The sequence below is a fragment of the Poecilia reticulata genome, linkage group LG14 (genome assembly GCF_000633615.1).
Source record: "Poecilia reticulata strain Guanapo linkage group LG14, Guppy_female_1.0+MT, whole genome shotgun sequence".
Lineage (NCBI taxonomy): Eukaryota > Metazoa > Chordata > Actinopteri > Cyprinodontiformes > Poeciliidae > Poecilia > Poecilia reticulata.
The window spans coordinates 22,614,595-22,630,947 of NC_024344.1; the positions used below are offsets into that span (position 1 = coordinate 22,614,595).

Here is a 16,353-nt window from a genome sequence, read left to right on the forward strand (position 1 = left end):
AATAGAAGAGTGTGCTTTCTGTGGATGAACTCTCAGCAGAGCACTGTTAGATAGTGAGTGCTGAAACCTTGGAGAAATAATGTAGCTGAAACAGATAGTGACTTAGGATCAAGGGAAGATAAATCTTATTGAGTGTGTGGCCTGGTTGTAAAACCAGAGAACTTTTAGTTCATTTTAAAACCACGTCCCTCAAACTCCATTTTGATTATTTATTTATTTTTTTTTTAAGTTTTTGTGATTAATTTGGAACAGACTGATGCTTTGGTTGAACTTTTTGGGGGAATAATAAAAAAATCTTCATTTCAGAACCATATGTGTTAATAACCTTGTCACATTAAATTAAAGCTCAAGATTTATTTTCCAAGATCTCAATTTCATGAAAGCAGGATTCAGCATTCTTGCAAACATGTTACAAATCAGTGTTTAAAGACATGCTGAGTCACATTACTGCTCCGTTTTGTTGACATTGTTATAACCTTATAACCAAAGCATGAGTGATTAATTGAGATGCTGGGTTGACTTGTTCTGAAGACTGATTGTGTCCATAAGAACTTCTGTTTCAGTCAGAAATGCTTTGGTTTTCTGGCTGTAGAAACATTCTGCTAACATTCATTTGTGTATGACTTCTTCTTTAATACCTTCGTTCATAATTCATTGGACTTAATTTTCAAGTAGCATACAGTGTGGTAGTATTTCCTCCCTGTGAAACCTGTTGCTACAGATGTAACCAAGTTAAATTGATTAAATGCAAAGTATTGAATCACATAGATTCCCTCCATACATTTTACAGTCAAGTTATTTGGTTATTTGATGCTCTATCTGCCCTAATTGTGAGTATTTTTCTTTGCAGGGGGTGAACAGGTTGGGGAAGGACGCCAGAGTGGGACGTGATGGTGTACGACGGAAAGACTGGCATGACTATGAGACGATCAGAAGAGATGCCGCTCGATCTGGTTGGTTCAAAGCATCTCTTGGTCCCTCCTCATGTTTCTCTCATGCACACCATGTCCTGTTCTTGCTGTGATGTAAATTCAACATCAAAATATAGTTTACACCATTGACCACAATCACCAACTGGTTGTAATTTACCACTCCAGGGAAATCAGCTTGTAAATGAGCTGAAATAGTTTCATACCTGAAATGAGCCACAAAGACTAAAAGTTATCTTTTTTTTTATGTTTAGGTAAAATAGTGTCATTTCTACTCAATAGATTATACTGCTAGATGATGTAGCTTGATTAAGGTCTCTGGGCATCCAGAATCTCTGATTATTGTTTATGGCTAGATGTATTTGTCAGCCTCTCTAATGACGGGGAAAAATGTGACTCTAAACAATTTTTAGTATCAGCCGATCTTTACCTCTGACTCCAAAAGTATTTAATCTAAAAAATGTTTCCTTTTTTGCATTTCTTTGCTGTCCTGTAGGTTTTAAATGGTCCCTCGGTATAGGAACCTGTCTTTGTCTTAGGGGGAACTTCCTTTCATAAAGCTCTTATTTTCCAATCAAATAGGCCAGCCTGTGGTCTCCAGTTGCATCTGAGCCTTGGCCACACATCAACACAATAACTTTTGAGAATACCGTATTTTCCGCAATATAAGGCGCACAGGATTATAAGGCGTACCTTCAATGAATGGCCTATTTTAAAACTTTTTTCATATATAAGGCGCTCTGTTCGCGCACAGCATGTTTGTGGAGGACGTGATGCTAAATGATCTGCAGACACCTGATTATCAAGTCCGTAGGTAGATGGGTCAGTCAAACTTTATTAACAAACCAGCGTTCTGACAATTATCCCAACATGCACCACGCGCTTCTTCTTCCACGGGCAAAATGAAGTCAGTGGCTGCTTACCGTAGTTGCTAGACCTGTTGTGGCTCAGTATTGGTCAATATATAAGGCGCACCGGATTATAAGGCGCACTGTCGGCTATTGAGGAAATTGAAGGTTTTTAGATGCGCCTTATAGTGCGGAAAATATGGTAATAAAACTGCATTTTTTTGTCTTTAAGTTCAATTTATTTTCTGCCCAAAGGAAAAAGAACAGCAACAACTGCAGTTTGAGGGTTTTATCTGCCATAGTGTTCATGACATGACGGTGTGTGCACATGTTTTAGGAAACGGTGAGCAGGGGAAACCGTTCCCGCTGACGGATGCTGACAGGGTGGACCAGGCCTACAGGGAGAACGGCTTCAACATCTACGTCAGTGACAGGATCTCCCTGAATCGCTCTGTCCCCGACATTCGGCATCCAAAGTGAGTTGAGCACCAGCGTTGTCAACAGAAAGTTTAAAACTTTTGTTGTGCAAAAAGTTGTGAACAAATGTTGCTTCCAATCAAATTTTCTTATTTAATATCATAGTTTGCAAGGCACTGGGGTTTATCTGACTTTGGCTCTGTTAGGCTTTAGGTGTTGTCTTTAAAGAGACATCAGTTGTCATTTTAATGTAGGCAGAACCTACAAAAAAAGGATGAATGCACATGTCTTTCAATTTGCCAGAAACATAAACTACCTCCTAAACTTGGCAAAGGCCCAGAAGGAAACAGACATAATTTTACAGCATTTAAAAAAATATATGCATACAGTTGTTTAAAATAGCTTATGTGGTTTTTCTAACATGACTGGAAAGACAAACACTGCATTAGTGATGAAAATTGGTCTGTCTTCCCTTGATCAATTTTAGATACTTCGCAGCAGATAATCCCTTTTTTTTTTCATACAAGTAATGCATCACAACTCAAATTCTTTCCTTTTCTTTGTATTCAAAACTGCTAGTACTAATAAATAACCTATAACACATTTTATTTCACTCTCTGTGTTCATTACATTTAATAGTTTAGTTTGAAAAAAATTAATCAGATGAGTTTGTATGTGTGGCAGAGGTTAGAATAATTTTTGAAATTGGCCAAAATCTTAACAGCAGGTTAGACTTTATTGTATATTTAAAACTTGATAAGTACAGGCTTTAACCTGTATCTCTATTGTATTTTATGTTACAAATGACAGACGATTTAGCACACGTCATTTCAAAGCTGAAACTTGTCTTGGTTTGAACTGCAGTGTGTTTCTGTTCCAGACCATAATGCATTACTGTAGGCAATATAATGGAATTTCACCAGCATTGCTGTAGCATTAGATTAAGTAGCGTTATTTTGGGTCAGTTTCATAGCACTTTGTCTTTGAGCTGCGAAATTTGTCCAAAAATATCTGGAGCCTGACTTAGTGCTGCAGTGTGACTTTTAGCTATCAGATGTTTGCAGATATGAATACATCTTGGATGATTGGACTTTTGCAAAACTTTGAATCGAATTGTTCTGAAAGAACTGTTACATATTTTTTTATTCAACCTGAAATTTAAAATTTAAAATTTTCATAAAATATTTATAGTGAAAAACAAACACAAACCATTAAATGTTGACCCAAGCAGCACCAAGTAACTAAGCTTCCTCTCTTTCTGGATAAAAAGAACCAATTTTCAGAAGTTTTCAAGTTTTTTTTTGTTTTTGCCAACATTCTTGTTCACATTTAATTTCCCTGAAGATGTTAAAACTCGGCTTTCCAACAGATGAGGTCTTGTTAATGATTTCCACCTTATCTCAGTCTGCCATATCAGCCTGTAAAATGGTGACAGCACAAAAGAACCCACCTTCTCTTAAGACGCACACCTCACCTTCCCCCAGGCACACACACAAAAAAAAAAAAATCATTTCTCAATAAAAATAATTACACCTTGGGCCAGTGTGTGCAGTTTTATCTGAATCAGGGCTGAAATAGGCCATGGAGGGCCAAACGTCTGCAGGTTTTCATTCCAACCAAAGACCACAGCAGTTTATTTCACAGATTGGCACTCCATCTACCAGAGAGGGGAGAAATTAATCACCTGCTGAAGTTATCCGTTGTATTGAAAACATAAACACTCTTAGTTCAGTTGGTGCAGGTTGTTGTTGATTTTCTAAAAAAAAAAAAGAAAAGAAAAAGGTATACTATTAAACACAAGTTTCTGAGTGTAAATGAAATTTATTGTAAAGGAGCAACAAGGGCAGGTAATCATAAAAAATATGCATTGATTGGAAAAATAGAAGTTTTATAATTGCAGTCTGGGCTGAAGGTAGTGCATGTCTTATTTATTTGCTTTTTTTTATATTGCCATGTTGTTACTGTAAATAAGAAAATGTTCTTATTAACTCACCTGGTTAAATAAAACCAAGTGAATGAGTAAAAAATATTGTGCTGCTCACACATGAGGCAATTATCTTCCCTGATTAGGGGGAAGATAATGGATGGATTAATATATGAACATTACTGCTTACTCAGTGTCTGTGTTTATTAACTGTGGTTGGTAGACCAGTTCCATAACTTTGAGATTTCCACATGACTGCAAACATTATCTGTCTTCCATGACAGATAACATTAACCTGAAAGCATGTAACTGATGACCTTGTTGTGATACGTTTGGCTGAATGTTCAGACAGCAGTTTATTCCTCCATAGAATAAACATACATTTTTCTAAATGTTCTCCAGCTTCCCCTTTTGTGCTTTCCCTTACTTTGTTTTTAAAAATCTTAATGTGGCTAACTTTGAGGCTTCTTCCTTCAACACAGAGTTGTTGAAAAATGTTTGCTCTCAGTGTGACCTGCTGACATTTCTGTGGGGTACGTTCACTAATCAGAAAGAAATATTTAGTTTACCGACAGGCAATCACTGATCAGGGCCTGTCAGGATACATTCAGTCCAGATAAATTAGCAGTTCCAAATGAAAAGTGGCAGATTTTTGCCACCAGCCCATTTTAACTGCATCTCTGATTCACAGTAGGCTCTTCCAAACCCGAGCAGGGTGATGCATTTAAAAACCGATCGTGCTTAGGGACCATATGGACATGTGATTGCAGTGCAGACAGGTGAGTTTGTTCCCACAGACCTGTGACTTATCAGAAGAGAAGTACTAAAAAAATACACCAGAAACACTATAAATACAGCCGTCTAAACACCTCCAGACCCGCTGACCCGCTTCGTCTCAGATCAGCCTTCAGCGCCTTCCTCTACCTGACAGGTGCTTCTTTCTGACCTCCTCTGTCACTTTCATGTGGAAAGCAGTTTTAAACGCTTTCACTCTCAAGGTCCCCACTTTACGTTTTATGCTCTCTCTCATTTTTATCCCTCAGACTTATAAATCTCCCACATCCTGTGACCTTATGTGGATTCTTTTTTACATCAAACATGCTTTCCATCCCACGCGCCACAGTCTCCACCAGGGTGGCGTCACTGAAGTGCACTCTATCAAACAGATCCTGTTATTGCTCCCACGGTGCAGCTGTCAAAAAATTGCAGTTCAACTTTGCAAACTCAAGGTGGACTAAGCAGTTTTTTATTTATTTTACTGCAGTAAAACTCTGAAAAGCGTGACTGAAACATGTCCAGTAAATGCTTAAACATTCTGGCAAACAGTATGCCATCATTTTGGTGGAATTTTAACGTTTTCACTTTGTAAAACCATCTTGTGCCAAGACATGTCATCACTCTCTAAAGAGCAGTTTTTGCTTTGTCTGTCCTGGCAAGATTTAAATGAAAGTCAGGCTCAACAGAAATGGTTTGGGGCTTAAATCTTTTCAACAGAACCACATTATTGTCAGGTTCTTGGACCGACGATATGGATGTTGGCATCAGTTAGACCAGTCGAAGCGACAGGAGAGTGACAGGTGTCTGACAACCGTGTGCCACCTGGGTTCTCTGCGGGCCCGGGTCCTTCCTACAGCTTTCATTCACTTGTCTCGTTCGCGCTCGCTACAAGAATGATGCGATGGAGAGACGCAGCGAGAGCCAGACAAGCCTGAGAGCCTCCGAGGTAATTACAGTCTCTGCAGATTCCCCTTCTGATCTCACAGAGAGCGTACAGAGAGGGAAGAGAAAAGAAAAAGCAACTGAAGGGCAAAGCAGCAGGTGGTATGCTTCATTACATCCTATTAAAAGAGCAACACATTGTTCAGGTTGGACTGCTGCAGAGCACAGCTTTACAATTAGGTAAAGGCCAGTGTCACTGGAAGGAGAAGGCTTCTTTTTCTCTGTCAATTAGCATTTCAAATATGGCAATAATGACCTAAAAAAATAATATAAAAGTAGTAATGACATGGAAATGTTTTGTCCAACACATTTATTATAGCCTGGCCATTGCCTTCCTATGCAATTCCACTCTATTGTCATCTCTCTTCAGTTCTCTGTCAGGAATTTCTCCCATTGAGCTGGATTTCTCTGGCTGAGTATCAACTGGACCAATTAGCAAACAGAGGTTTTGGAATGGCAGTGGAGGAAAAACCAAAGTCATATAGTTTGACTTCAATAGTATTTAGCTATTGAAGTCAAAGCAAGAGGAGCGTGTAAGTCATTCTATTGCTGAAAAAGATGTTGTGGGCTCTACTTAGGAGCATTGTGGCCAAATGTGAGTTCTTGTTGTTTCTTTGCTAATCTTGAAGCTTGGATGTTTTTTGCTTTGGTTTCAAATCAAATTGTCAAAAAGTGAAAAACTACCTCTGGAGTTTTAAATATGGCCAATCAAATGAACCATCGTCCTGAAGTGATGCTATGTAATACTAGAAATTGATAAAATATTATCACCAAATATTTTTTTTAACTTATTTCAACAATGAAACTCATATATTTATTACAGAAAGCATGATTTATTTCAAGCATTTCTACCTGAATCTTGCTTACAGCTAATAAACACTGATATGGACAATCTCAAGCTTTAAGCTCTATACAACATTAACTCCTTTCCCTGTGGAGAAGCAGTAGCTTTGGTTCTGTCATCCAAGAGTAGCTTTGTCATCCTCTCTGTAAAGCTGAGATCAGCCACCTTTTGAAGGAAGCCGATTGTATCTGGCATCTCGTTTTTCTGCTAATCACCCATATCTCATGATCCAAAGGTTAGAGTCAGAATATGGTCTGGTAAATCACCAGCTAGCTTTGTGCCTCAACTTTTTCTTCACTATGACATACTGTAGTGGTGCCCCAGTCAGTCTATCCATCACTCGCTCTGTCCTATCATCACTCATGAACTAGATATTGAGATATTTGAACTATTTTGTTTGAAGCCTCAACATAGAGGGAACCTTTGCCATTGGAGAATTTTGTTCTCAAACTTGCTAACTCTCACCCTGGCCTCTTCAAACCTAGCTGCACACCTCTCCAGTCCTGAGAACAGGCTTAAACTACTGCCTAGAATGTGGACACAGCTTTTGCTTTGAGTATACACTAACTGGAAAGACCGTAAACAACCCAGGCACTTGGTACATACATGCCGCACCCCACAAGATCCCTTGAAGGAAATGGACATAAATCCTCTTAAGACTCAGAAAAATGTATGACTCCTTTAGCAATTCTGCAAGGGTGAAAATATAGTTTGCTCTTCTAGAACTCAGGACTAAACCCACGTTCCAAAAACCATGCTGAATCGGAGATTCTGAAATCAGTCACAGATGTAATGTTAAACACTCTTAAGTAGTAAAGTAGAGGCAGGTTTGAGAAATGGGATCCTTGGTAGTTGGAACAGTTTCTTACTTTCTTGCAAAAAAATCTGGACCACACCCATCCATGTCTGTCACTCCACAGATATGTTCTCAAGCATGTTTGACACTGAAGCATGTCAACCATGACAACAACACAACGTGCAGAACATTCTGCATCTTGGCATGAATCTTGTCGACTGCAGTCTACATGTCATTAAAAACCAAGAATTTGTACAACATATCTTGATGCAGGCCGACATCTTTAACACCTTTGTCTATGTTTTGTGTGTGTTTGCAGCTGCAAAAAGAAGTTTTACTCAGAGAAGCTGCCCAACACCAGCATCATCATCCCGTTTCATAATGAGGGCTGGTCATCTCTACTGAGGACCGTTCACAGCGTGCTCAACCGCTCTCCTCCAGAGCTGATCGCAGAAATCATCCTCGTCGACGACTTCAGCGACAAAGGTACACATGGAATGCAAAACACCCCGACGTGCCCACACAGACTCTCATTAGCACAGCTGCCGGTGTTGGGATCTGACATTTGTATTTTTTCTGGACCATGTCTTCTTTTTTCATATCTCTTACTTTGCACACAGACATCTGCTCATCCTCACAAACCACTGAGTCATTTGTTTGCTAAGTCTGTTGACTGTTAGACAAATAATGATCTGCCCAGAAATAAAAGCACCAGCCTGTTTCTGCAGGGGACCGAATGGATTCTCTAGACACTTGTGTGTGTACTTCATAAACTAAACAGGAACATACAGACGTGCCGGTGAGTCACAACTTTTGAGACTCGTCCTGCAGGTTTCGTTTAGGATGCACAGAATATTTACATCAGAGATGTGAGAGATTTATTTATCTTCCCTCAAAATGAAAGTGGTCCTGAATGGCCATGTCAGTCTTTCTTGTTTCATTTGTTGGAAAGCTACTTGTTTTCAGGATTTGTAATGTGTAATCATTTGTAATCATTCTTGATTACAAAAAATATTTGAAAAATCTTCAGATTTTGGTTATGAATATGGTATGGTTTCAGTTAGGCTGTTTCCAACCTCAAAGAAATGTCAAGCTTTTGAAAACGTTTTAAAGCTTGATAAATACTGTCCGCTATATATATCGATGCATTTTGCCTTCCCATTCTGCCTTTTAGTTTGAATATTTCAGAAACGTTCAACAAACAAATTCACAAATAAGCAATGTTTCCTAGAATGAATCGGAGGCCCCTCTACAGGAGAGTCAGGAGAACAAGTTTGCAGTGCCAGTTCTTTACCACACCTACTGCAGACGGCTCCACTAAGTGAAGTATTGCATTGGTGCCCAACCTCAACATGTGCACAAAGTGCACTGAGAAGAGCTTTGACCTGCTAATATCTTAGCTATTTTCTGATAACAGTCAAATCATTTTTTTAAGTACTAAACTTTATTTGAACCTGCTCCTAATGCACCATCTACTTTTTCTTTGAACTGATATGATCTGACAGTTTTTTAAATATGCTAACCTTTTCTAACTTTCATTTTTTAAACAAACTATCAGCGTGGAACCTGGGAGCGTACAGTGATGATGTGACCCTGCTGCTGTTGGCGAGGTTATTGCAGAATAATAATACAGTTTGTCTCACGACGGCAGCTTAATCGGTTTGAACTCTGGAGTTAAGCTCCAGCTTTGAACTCTTGCATAATAAATCTACGGACAAGTGTGGCGTTATCAGAGTAGATGTGAGAACAAGATATTCATCATGGGCCCGTTTCATGGAGACTGCAGGATGCATAATTTCCTGTCCTCTTTCCTATTACCTTAGATATTAAATAATGTACTGGGGTTATACAGGGAGAGGGTGGGAAAGAGCTTTTTATTATGAGTTCAGCAGCTAGCTGCGTTTCGTTTTTCCAGTGCTGTCACTTCCATCATCATGGTGTGAAAATCCGTTAGCTCATCATACCCTGGCCTATGTCTTTAATTGACGCATTCGTTTTGTCGCCTCACCAGTGACACGTGGATAACAGCAATGTTTTTTAAAGTTTTATTTTCTGACTGGCTAATTAGTAACCACTGCCCGCATTGTGTTGTGTAATTATAGCCTTGCTGCAGAGCGGTGTTTCAGAACATTAATATCATAATTATTGCATCTGTTTAGATTTGACTCTGAGGATACCTGATGGTTGGTATTTGTGTTCTTGCTTAGCTCAGCTGTAGCTCTCCTTATGGGGAAGGAAACACTCAGCATCAGACTCCTGCCTGGAGAATGACCTAATGAAGTAGACAAACTACCCCAAGCTTTATGTTTGCCATAACACAAAGTTCTTATATGTTTTATTTCTTATTTCTTTGCACTTTTCTAGCAGACAGAATTTTTTTTTTTAGTATTTTAAAGTGATTTTGATTAATAGTTAGTTCTCCTGGCTTTATCACATTCCATCAGTTTTCTGTCCGACTATGGCTGCTTTTTTACATTATCGTGGTGAATTCCAGTGCATTTCCTGGCCAGACTATGGTACAGACCAAAAAAAGAGCAAACTTTGCTCTGCCTAAAAAGTGGATTCAGTTTGGCTGAAGTGAACTCTGATATCATTCAAATACATATGTGAACGCCAAGTGGACCGGAGAACGCTCCTAAAGCAGGAAAGAAACTATTGCACAGTGCATTCTGGGTAAATACAACCGAAACAAATGCGCAAGTCTGGCTCTAGCGAGATAAATGGCTCTTGGTGTTTTGCCAAAGACAAAAGAGAAATCTTACAACCACTAAAATCTGATGCCGTTCTATTTTTGTATGCATTTTGTGAAGAAGGTTTCCATGTCTTTACCTTCAGTGGCTCTTGGTGCAGCGCCAACACAGGCGAGGGGGTGAACAGGTTTTTCAAAGGGTTTGGTTTGTTTGACACAGTGAAAGCGAACTGCAGCATCTGAAAATGTTACAAAATATTGCAATTTTGGTCCCCAATTGAACCAATAAACTGTATTTAGAGCAAGTTTGAGGTATCTTGCTCTAGCATCTGTACATATCTGCTATCACAGACTTCCTATGACTCAGAGGGAAAAAAACTGCTTATATGTGTTTTAGCTTTAGTTTATTGTAAAATAAGTAGCTTCATAAAGCACAAACTCTTTTGTTTCATCATCTTATTTCTTAACTTGAGAGGAAATGGTCCTCATCTTTTCCATCACACCTGCTGAGTTGTTGCCCTGCAGCTGAAGCAGCATGAAATGGATGAGAATAAATATAAAAACTGTGAATTTAAAGAAAATTATATTGGAGGAAAAGCTTTTTTTTTCATGTGTGTTGCTCATTTATCCATGTTGGACTGAGCTGTTAACAAGTATTAGTCAGAAATGCTGCAAAAATTTCAAACCTTGCGGTTGAGGACGTAACATAAAAGATTAATCGATGCGGATCAATCTGTGTTTTAGGTTGAAGATGTACTTGAGCTGGTTTGGAAACACTGGATTGAATAAAGCATACCATGAAGTGGTTGGCAGAGTGAAGGTGAAAGTGGATGGACTAAGTTCTCAAGTGTTGAGAGTTTCCAGCATCACTGTGGGAGTGATGTGCAGGAGCAGATGCACATCATTATTACGCTGAGTGGGCAGAGCCTACACACGAATTAAACACCAGGCCACTCAGTCAGAGCTCCTGCAGAGAAAACACCATATGCATTCACCATTGTTGGCCTTTGGAATTTGAGAAAAAATTTGAGAAAAAAAAAAGCTCCATTTTACTGAACTTGATTTAAATAATTTCCTTGAAAATGACAAAATAATTCTGTGTGTTTGCTCCTCTGTTTAGCAGACAGATATCAGCTCACACCATGGAAATTATGTGAACCAATTGTATGAAAAAAAAATTATCCATCATTTCAAGATTTTTATATATTCATATGCAGTTCTTCTTTCAGCAGTATTTTCAAGTTAAATTAGCTGTAAATGCAGCCATTGTAATGTTTTTTTTTTTACACCTTCCAGGATTAGCGTGATGTCGTCCTGCTCTCTCTTTACCTCATGCTACCTTCCTCACTCCTGCTCGCCCACGCTCACCTCCGTGATGCCGTTCATTCAGGCAGAACACTGAGTCACAGATATAACACCAGCACCGGAACCTGTAGTTTTGATCTCCTTCTTATGCCTCCTAGGAAGCGTATGAGTCTTACCCAGTTGCTGAACTCTGAACATGCATATGCGTCAGCTAATAGATGCTGTAAAGTTCCCCAGTTTAGATCTGCTCTTGTTCTCTGAGAGAACTGCATTATTTCAGACACAACTTTTTACATATCATTGTCCCTTTAAGCCATTCTTGATCTCTTTCCGTTTTGTAATTGGGTTTTCTCCAAAAAGGGAGCTTTTTGATAAAGTGCATTTTAAACAGCACTTGTACTGCTTAAAATATTAGTTTATGAAGAATGTGGGTCTGCCTCCTTTTACGAATTCTGTTGAAAAGGGTGATTACTTAGTTTTATAACTTTTTATTATAATTACAGTATGCACCTTTTTAGTGTATTTGAAACAATTTTAGAAACCTGGTTAAAGAGTAGGTACTTGCGTCCTGATCTATAAAATCATTGAATGGGAAATTTGTGTACTTTAATTTTAGCAGGAATGTTCATGTTTTGTGCACTGAAGAGTTGTAAGAGTTTTTGTCTGTGCCGTAGGTTTTCTTGTTTTTTCTTTTTTTTATTTGGTTGACTTTTGCTGTGACTGTGATGTTCTTCTGTGCGGATCGGATCACAAAACCTCCTAAATCCAAAGCTAGCTCATCCATTCAGCCTCCGACACTTCAGCCTGTCTTGTTACTGACCTTTCTCTCTGCTCAGCTTTGCCGCTGCACACTTGGAAAACTTTACTCAATGGAAAACGGTGCGCAGCAGTAAATGTCACCTTTCAGTGTTTGTCTCTCAATCAAAGAGCAAGTAGGTATCTTTTGTTTTATTTTTTCATCCCTGCTGACATTCAGCAGTCATGGAGCAAGAAATCAATCACAGGAAAAAGCAGCAGGACCTTTTATTTATTTAATTTTTTTCTCAACAACCGCCACAATAAAATGATATGATGGTAGCCATAGAACCAGCTGGGTTTTGATTAAAGGGTGAGAACAGGGAAAATGATTTCTGTGGCTTAAAAATTAATCTTCTGCTCCCAAATATATCTTCAAATCATCCATCACAGTATGTCTGAGCTGTACTGCTAAGTAGAGTCATATGCACACCCAGCTGGAAATGTATTAAAATGTCAGACAAGAGTATTTTTATTCTTTATTAAGCTGAAATTACAGCATACACTCAGTTGAGGTTGCTAGGAGGGCAAAAACTACCAGTGAGAGCAATAAGTGGTTTATACATAAAAAATAAAGGAAGTAAAAAAGACCATTATCTCTTAACTGCTTTGTTTTGTTGTAGGTATTCTAAATTATTAACATAAAAATGAGCCTCTTTACATGCATAGAAATGCACTAATCAATGTGTCTTTATTAAAAATGGATGACATGCCGGCATGATGTAGAAGATGCTGCTTACAGTGAGGAACCCATGTTTTATTATTTGCAGACTTTGCAGTTTCCTTGAGATAAAAAGATCAATATGAGGAACAGTGGCTTTGCTGTTGACTGTTGTCTACAACATTTAGTTGGACTTTCTCTTCTTTTCTTTCTTTCTTTCTTTCTTTTTTGTCACCAACCTCCAACTGTGTGATCTAGATTCCCAGACACATGTATTGAATTTTAAAAGGAAAGTCATGATTTCTGCTTCCAGTGGACCACAGGGCATATGTGCTGATTTTGAGCGACCCAGATTTTTACAAATCTGCTTCCTGGGGATGCTAAGTGCTAAGGCGATGCCATTTTATTTTGTGTGAATGAAATATTTCAAAATAAATGACCTTATTAGTGGAATGTATATATCTGATTTTACCTTAATGGAATTAATAGTCCAACACACAATTTGTCATTTCAGACTTTTCTGTGATATTTTTTTTATATTTCTTAATCTAGAAATAATGAAAATTATTTTAAAATGAAAGCATTTCTGTGGATTGTGTTCTATTGTAAAACCAGGAACATAATTTCCCCTAGTAAATGTACCAAGCCTGGTTGTAAGGGGAGCTGTGATAGTCCACCAGCAGCCACCATGTTTTTGTATTAAAAATGTTAAAAGTTAAAAAAATCCAGAGGTGCACAAGCAGTCATCATAATTTGGAAATGGCATGCGAGACCAACGGCAGATGAAGGAACGGCACAATTACTGTGTATCCCCTTGCACCCAGTTCAATGGGTTAAATACAAACATAGTTTATATTTAAAATAAAAGTCTTGAAATTGTTCTAATTAGTCCTGGGTATTTGTATGAGTATGCTAACACTTCCATTAGCATCCTGTGACTGCTTCTGGTCTCAAGACTTAGTCGATTTTGGTTTTGCTTGGTGATTTGTAGTCTATAATCGCTCTACATAACACACTGTGAGAACAGTTTCATTTCATTTTCAGTCGTTCATTTAATTTTAAGCCAAAAAAAAAAACATCATCAGTTGGGAGTCAATAAATGATTGTCTGACATTACCAAAAAGGGCATAAATATTATGTTTCTATGATACCTGCTTGCTCGATGGCACTCCTAATTATAACACTATAAAGTAACTAATGTGACAATTAGACAACTCAAGATTTTTGCTTCTTAGATTCACAGAATTGTGTGTGTAGTCTTGTATGTAATATTTTTGAGGGTCATCTCAGGCTGCTATTATGATGCACAGTAAAGCATTCTTCACTGACTCTGAACATTCACTTCAACTTATTTTTCAAAAACTTTCCCTTCAAGGAAAAATGTCAGTAAAAGGCTTTGTGTTTTTTATTTGATTTTTTTTAACATGTACACTCTGAAGTAGATGCTTAAAAAAATGTTTCAAGACTTCTTTGCGAAATGTTAAAAATATATTGAGAAATTGTATCTCGGTTTCTACAGTTTTACTGAAGCAGATGTAAATAACGTTTCAAACAGGCTAGTTTCTGGTATTTTTTTATAATAAACTGTTAAAGATGATATGTCACTGAACAAAAACAAGTGAGGAAGAGCATGGACTCTTTTCCAAATACACTGGAACTGTTTCTTGCATTTTATTGAAATGCCTGTTAACTGTAGAAAATGTGCAACAGAACATTTTGATTTCAGAATATGTACCTCATATCTCTTGGTTGTACGCTTTTTGCTTTCTTTCATTTTAACAACATGTTACAGTTTTGGGGCAAACTATGAGCAGAGCTCTGAAGTTCGGAGAAAAACATTGATGAATTTTTCAGGTTTCCTCGTTTGTTGAGCTTCAGTTAAAATACGCACCCATCACAAATGAGCTTTTATTTACCAAACATATTCACACAAACTAGTGTCATGTTGGGTGTTTGAAAGACTTCAATCCACATCTAGAGTATTAGGTTAGTTTATTACAGCTATCCCATCAAATGTTCGGTGCCTTTGGGAAAGTCACAGATCACACATTTTCTTTGGATGTGTTTCTCTTCTGGTGATGCTGTCTTTTCTGAGCGCTATAGATTTTTACTAGTCTTTTATTGTCTTTTTGCCTCATAGCAAAAAATACAAAACCTGGCCAGATCATGAACATGCTGTCAGTAATTTCTGCTTTGGATGATTAAAGCAACTTTTGATGCAGTAGATTACAAAAGAAACGGCTATAGGTGGCTTTGATTATCGTCAGCCAAACAGCAGCTTCAAATATTTCACATTTTCTCTCTGGCTTATTATTGTGCTCAGACGGCTTTAATGTAGGGTTTCATTAAAATGAGAAGAATGTGGGTCCAGATTTCTACATCACGGTTAACTGTGTTCTGTAACAGTGGCGCTCAGCAGGACGGCTGAGCCACACCGCAGCAGGAAACAGAAACCTGTTTTTGACTTCTGATGGATTCCTTCTTTATCCCAATGGGATTAATTAGACGGCCGTCTGAGACTCAATAGCATTAAATATGAGGGAATAAAATGAGTATATGAGGAATTAAGCATTACAGTGTTTTAGTGTGTAATTGTTTAACAGTTACTTAAATGTAGTTGTGATCATGTTTAGCTGCATTGCGGTGATGAGGCTAAAGATGATTAATTTGCTCTCAGAAGTATAAAATATTCAAAAAGCATCAGAAGTAGGAGATCTCTGACACAGATGCAAAGTGGATGGGTTTTAAATGGAATAAAACAATTTAAATGAAACGATTAGCTTCACCACCTATTAGTCAGTTCAGTTTAATGTAGTCAGTGAGAGCAAAGTGGAACGAACATCAAATTTCTTGTTTTTTTGCACAAGCTTGATGAGTAAAGATTAAGATGCTATTAGAAAAACAGGCTGATGTTTTGGTAATGTGCAAAAGACAGTATACTGTATGAAGAAGACTTATTTCAGTTTAAATATTTGTTTTACTTTTTGTCTCATTTGAAGGACCGCCTTCTGTTTTGTTGACTGAACCTTTTTGGTTAACAACCTGCAAGCAAATAATTTATTATTTGGTAATATAAAAGCAAGCAGAAGTTTATACTCTTATATTCAGTCTGTTGACAACTTTACGTTTTTAGGGTAAACTTTTCCCTGGAAAATTAAAGAAAACTTTAGTTTGTTTGATACCCCTTTTCAGCACCAGGCTGCTAAAATATCAAAATGTCTATTCAGGTTGTGAGAGAGAACAAGATTAAGTTGCTAAAACTGTAGCCAAAATTTAGATACAGGAAAGTTGCTGTTTTTTGTTTTTTTTCTTGATGCTCTGTTATTAAAATATTTTGGGTTTGAAAAACCCAAAATATGCATAAAGTATTTCGGAAATCTCAGACTTTATGCACAGGTATACATTCCCTGAGGAAAAAACTGTGTA

At 37.8% G+C, this 16,353-nt stretch overlaps 1 protein-coding gene across 1 annotated transcript in view; it reads left to right on the plus strand.

Annotated features, from left to right (window-relative positions):
- Positions 1–16,353, plus strand: part of LOC103476255 (polypeptide N-acetylgalactosaminyltransferase 10) — a 101,316-nt gene that overhangs the window by 34,868 nt on the left and 50,095 nt on the right. Inside the window, exons 2-4 of the mRNA XM_008428460.2 lie at positions 851–953; positions 2,115–2,253; positions 7,797–7,963. Coding sequence (XP_008426682.1) covers positions 851–953; positions 2,115–2,253; positions 7,797–7,963 — 409 coding nt within the window. The remainder of the gene's footprint in view (positions 1–850; positions 954–2,114; positions 2,254–7,796; positions 7,964–16,353) is intronic.